Here is a 5,299-nt window from a genome sequence, read left to right on the forward strand (position 1 = left end):
TTTTCCTCCAGTGGCGCTCACTATAGGCCCCTTCGTATGTTCCAGGCCCTGTGGATACATTTTGTGTGCACTGACTGACTCAATAGTCAGAGGTAAGTGAGAAGGTAACAGATGCACCAGAGAAAGGAACCAAACGTAGGGAATGATACACGGTGCCGTGAACTCCCGGGGCCCAACCTTGTCCAGCCTCGAGTGTCAGGGCATGCTCACGCCTTCTTGTTTGATCAGGAACTGGAGATTCCTGAGGTTTAAACTGGAGAATCAGGTTAACATATCAGAGAAGATATCAGATGGTTAACACGAGGTTCCCTTTATTTCTGACCATTTCTTTACAACCATGCAAGCAGGGGTAACTCCCACATTCTATTTTTCACACCTGAATCTCCTTCTAGAAATTCAGACTTATATTTCAAACTCTACAGAACGTCATCTCCCCAAAGAAACCATTAACTCAAGTCAACATTTCCCCTCCACCCCGAAGCACCTCTCCTTTTCTGGCTTACACTGAGCCATTGTCTGAAACTGTGGCTGCTGTGCTCCTTGAAGATGCACATATGTCTGGGCTTCAGTGTCCAAGTGCCCAGAATAAAGCCTCTGATATGTGCACCCAGCTAGACAGACATATAACAGGGACACAGAATGGGATCTGGGTCATAGAAGGTCCTGTCACCACAATCAGCACAGCGGCTGGCACTGAACCAGATCACGTTAGGTCGTCCCAACTCCTGCAGCATCTGCCTCAGCCTGGCATGCACCTGGGCAAGAACGCCCACGTGGGGGTTGCCGTGGACATCCTGGTAACTCTCCAGGGGGGTGGGATATAGCACATGGCTCAGCTTGCTCAGCCCAATGGTGTGACGCAGCAGGTCCTCCAGGACGGCCACAGAGATGGGGTTTCCACAGAAACTGAAGGTCGTGAGCTGGGAGCAGCGGCTCAGGATAGGCATGATAGCAGTGAGCTCGTGGTCCATGATCCCACACTCATCCAAGTCCAGGTCCTGGAGGGTAGCAGAGGCTCTCTCTAACAGAACTTGGAGGGGCTCAGAACTTACACTGGTCAGGTTGACCCCAGTGAGACTCAGGTCCTTCAGCTGACTGACGTTCAGTCTCTGGGACAGGTGCATCAAGTCTACTCCCGAAAGCAGGCAGTTAGTGATTGCCAAGGTCTCCAAGGGGGTCTTCAGGCACCTGGGGAGAGACAGAGCAGTTAGTTCTGGGGGATGGAGCTGGTGGGTGGAGGGAGGTGGAGATGAGCCACCTTAGGGGAAGGGAGGCCCATTTCACCAAACCCAAAATTTTCCAGACGACAGTCAACCCCCAGGATACATGGTGAAAAGCGGCATTCAATTCAGTACAAGTTTGAGTGGAGTCCCTTCTCCAGCTCTATTTGTTGTGTGACTGGTTCAAGTGAATGAAACGTCACACGCTCCCTTCGGTCATCTGTCAAGCAGAGCGTATCATATCCCCCCACAGGTGTTGTGAGCATGAACGGAGGTAAACGTGCTCCGAGGGGAGCCTGACCCTATGTCCCAAGCAGGAGAGGGAATCAGCATATTTTAGTACTGGGAGACATGACCGAAAGTGGTTTCAACTAGGGCTTCCTTCTGGCCACAGCTTGAACCCGTCAGCCTTATCTCTGTTCCAGATGAGGCTACTGAGAAATGTGCAGGAAGGGCTGACCTGGGCAAGGTCTGGTAACATCCAGTGGGGACTGCCAGACTGCAGGAACTCGCTTGGATCACTAAATCATCCACAAACCATCTGCCCTTTTTCACAATCGTTTACTCTAGAATCCTGCATTTCCCACATATCCCCTTAGCTGAAACCTAAAGCAAAGCTTGAGAGACAGGCAATTTGAGGCAGGTTTGAGGGGAGAGGCTTCTGTTGACAAAGTGCTTGAGTGCAGAGCTTAAGATCTGAAACCTCACATTTGATGGGCTTTCCTTTCACCACCACCCTCCTCACTCCGTTATTTTCCATCATCTTCACTCAGACATCACTTTTTAAGGGAAGAATTCCCAAAGTCAGCCTCACCTGGCCCGAAGCCCCCATTACAGAGATTCCTGGAAAGGAATCCCTTTAACAGCAACTGTCCTAGTGCCGACCTCTAACCTTTATCCGGGGGTTATGTGACAACATGCAAGGGGACAGAGCAGTGAACAAGACGCTGACCGTGTGAACTTTCCAGTGACTCGTGTACTCGGGTATGGTTGATGGCTGGCACACAGGCGATGCATTATTCTTGACTGAAATGAAACGGGACTTGCTCTGGTCTGCACAGAAACCTCACCATCCCTCACCTGAGCAACTGGTCCAGGTGGCCTTGGAGGAAGGCGACAGAGTCCAAACCGAGCTCCTGGAGGTGGAGCAGGCTGAGGAACTGAGAGGTGAACTGGCTAACACACTGTTCCTCCTGCTCCAGGGTGATATGGGAAGACATGTGGATGTGGGAGAGAAGGAGGCGGTGCAAATTGCCCATCTGGCCCAGGTAAGGAGTGAACTTCTCCAGGGCGGACAGTTTCCAGGTGCAGTTCACTTCCAAATCCTGAACAGAGTCGAGCTGCACCATTTTCAGGATCCTAATGTTTTGCATCGACACTGAAGAAATCTTCAGCTTCTGACAGCACAGGCGCAGCAAACCTCTCTTCTGCCTGATTTTTTTAATGAGGTAAGAGACGGACTTATCAGGGGTGCCCTCCTTGAGGGAAAGGTCTATGAACACCTCCATGGAGGCCGAGGGTGGCTTCACCCTCGCGCCTGAACCGTCAACTCTCTGCCTCTTCTTCCTGGGCTGGGCCAGCTCTGGCTCCAACAAGGAGCACATACTGCTCTTGGTTCCAGACCACACGGTCCAGAAGTCCTGATGAACATTCTTCTGTAAATCCAGCACTTGCAGTTTCCATCTCCTGAGGGGAAAACAAGAGACTGAGATGCGTTAAGATCAACGGGGTGTAAGACTGTGAGTTTAGGAATCTAGGCACCTGGACCAGACACCCGACAGCACTTTTACTCCACACCCCATATATTAGCTGCTCCTGGTGCTACTGGGATCCTCCCCGGTCCCATTTCTTGGTACCTTTACGTGCCACCAGAAGGGGGTGGGCACATGTTCCTCTAGTCACCTGCGTATCTTAATCAGCCCTACGTCTCCAGAAGCCTGTTCCCAGTGACCTCAGGAAGAGCTCCAAGGCCCCCCTGAGTACCCTCACTAATGCCTCCAGAAGCCCTGGCTCTCCCTTTGGCCCTGCACTCTTCCTGGTGCCCCTGTGTCTGCTCAGACCCGCCAGGCCCTACCCGACTACTAGATCCCCCTCACCTGGGGCGAACCGCCTGGGAAAGAAGGACATCGAGTCCATCAAGCGCAGCCTGGATGGTGTCGTGGTAAGGCTGCTGCTCCTTCATCAGGGCCCCCATAGGGAGGCAGGGGAAGGGCCAGGCCTGTACCATCACCTTCAGGGTCTTGCTGTGCCTCCCGGCAAAGGCTGCCACAAACAATGGCGGGAAGAGCTCCACGGGCAGCGACTCCAGAGCAGCAATGGCCATGGCCTCATCCGTCAGCAGGCTCTGACACGCCAGTTCCACAAGTCTGCCTGGGTCCGGAAAAGTCATCCTAATGAATCTACTCTGAAACACACCCTAGGGAAAAATCCAGAGAGTGAGGCATCCTTGTCAGGCTGAGCACAAGCAACCCGTCGTCCCTCCACCCTTCAGAGAAACTAGCTGAGGGCCAAAGGCACTGCTGTGGCAACAGTCAGAGAGTCCTCAGTTTACCCGGATTCCATTTTCTGCTCAGGGGCCACAGACACACCTCTGCTTCTGCCAGAGGCAAGACCAGCATCTCGTCAGGCACCAAGGAGGGGGCAAGATGATCACTGGCCTATCCTGTATCTACCCACCGCTGCATTTAATTCTAGCCCCCCTGTGAAGTGAGTACTGAAGAGCCTGAGAGCTGACCCCACCCCTTCTGGGGCAAAGTTTCTGGTTATCACTCACGGACTAAAAAACACTGGAACAAGCATCACAATGCTCAGCACAGCCTCTTTCTAAGCTCCAAAGAATAACCCAGATGAGAAAGATTAAGGAATATCCATGCAATGGGTACTATTATGTCATTTAAAACATTTTAAATGAGAAACCTTAAAAGTAGCGTAACAGTATTAAATAGCATATGGAAGTCAGAGATGAGAAAAGTAAACACTAATTCCAAGATGTACATTTTATTGTGTGTCTCTTCTACGAATATTAGAATTACCACTTTGTTCAGGGGAACAAAGAGCTCACATGCAGAATAAAGGCTCCACTCAAAAATGTGCTTTGGAACCTTTTCTAAGCTTTTAGGTTTTTGTTTTGTTTTGTTTTTTAACAAAAGCTTTAACTAGTAAAATCACAAAACCATAACAGATATGAACAGTTATTACTGATCACAAACTAAATATTTAAAACATCATCAAAAATTTCCAACGAATTCATGTATTTTATTTAAAAAAGAATCTGTTTGGTTAAGAAAGACAGGTATCCCCCAACTTCCCAAAAGTTCGTGTTACGTCACTTTGCTTTTACAAAAGACCTACCTTAGTACCTTTCTTGGCTAACTGAATGAAATCCAAAGAGGGTTTCACCATTTCGGCTGACCATTTGTAAGGGAAGAAAGGAAACCTGTCTAAGGAATCTTGGCCTGCAGGTCTCTGGAGATCCCAGCTGAGGGCGTCAAGGTGGTAGTGTCCCCAGCTTGAGGCTCCTGACTCATGGAGGACTATGCAGTGGCTGATGCTCCAGCCTATGGTCCCTCCTTGGGCTCCTCAGAAGCAATTATAGCCCTTTCTGGCCACACCTCCCTTTTCAGGTCCTGATATTTCCTGATATTTCAACTTCCAATTGAAAGCAACACCTTATTACTGTATCTCCATCCAACGAATTGAATCATACGTCAATTCATGAAAGGAAAAGGAATAGAAAAGGAAACCAACCTGGAAGTCCTCTTGCCAGGGGAGTCTGGGCCTCATCAGGACTATCCAAATGTTCGAGTTAAGACAGCTTTACGAAGACAGTGGTATCATCCCCAAAGAAAAAGAAAAAACAAAATAAAATTCCTGAATATCAAATAGTCACTTATACTTGATGTTACCCAAACTTGCAAATTGTGTGCCTATTCACAGATGAACAGAGGTACAAACTGAGGGACCCTTGGTCTTCTAGATCCGAGTTAGATCCTGACCTTTCACCCGCACATCAGGACCACACGTGTTCCAGGGATCTTGATCCTAAACATGATCACCAAAGGCCCCTTCCCAAGTATATA

General features: G+C 49.5%; 1 protein-coding gene across 1 annotated transcript; it reads right to left on the reverse strand.

Moving 5' to 3' along the window:
• Window positions 1-611: 611 nt before the first annotated feature.
• PRAME (PRAME nuclear receptor transcriptional regulator) lies at window positions 612-4,622 on the reverse strand. Its single transcript, XM_033098397.1, is given in 4 exon segments — window positions 612-1,178; window positions 2,291-2,906; window positions 3,317-3,636; window positions 4,572-4,622. Coding segments are annotated over 4 exon segments (1,554 nt in total).
• Window positions 4,623-5,299: the final 677 nt, after the last annotated feature.

This window comes from Rhinolophus ferrumequinum, chromosome 25 (assembly GCF_004115265.2).
Source record: "Rhinolophus ferrumequinum isolate MPI-CBG mRhiFer1 chromosome 25, mRhiFer1_v1.p, whole genome shotgun sequence".
Classification (NCBI taxonomy): domain Eukaryota; kingdom Metazoa; phylum Chordata; class Mammalia; order Chiroptera; family Rhinolophidae; genus Rhinolophus; species Rhinolophus ferrumequinum.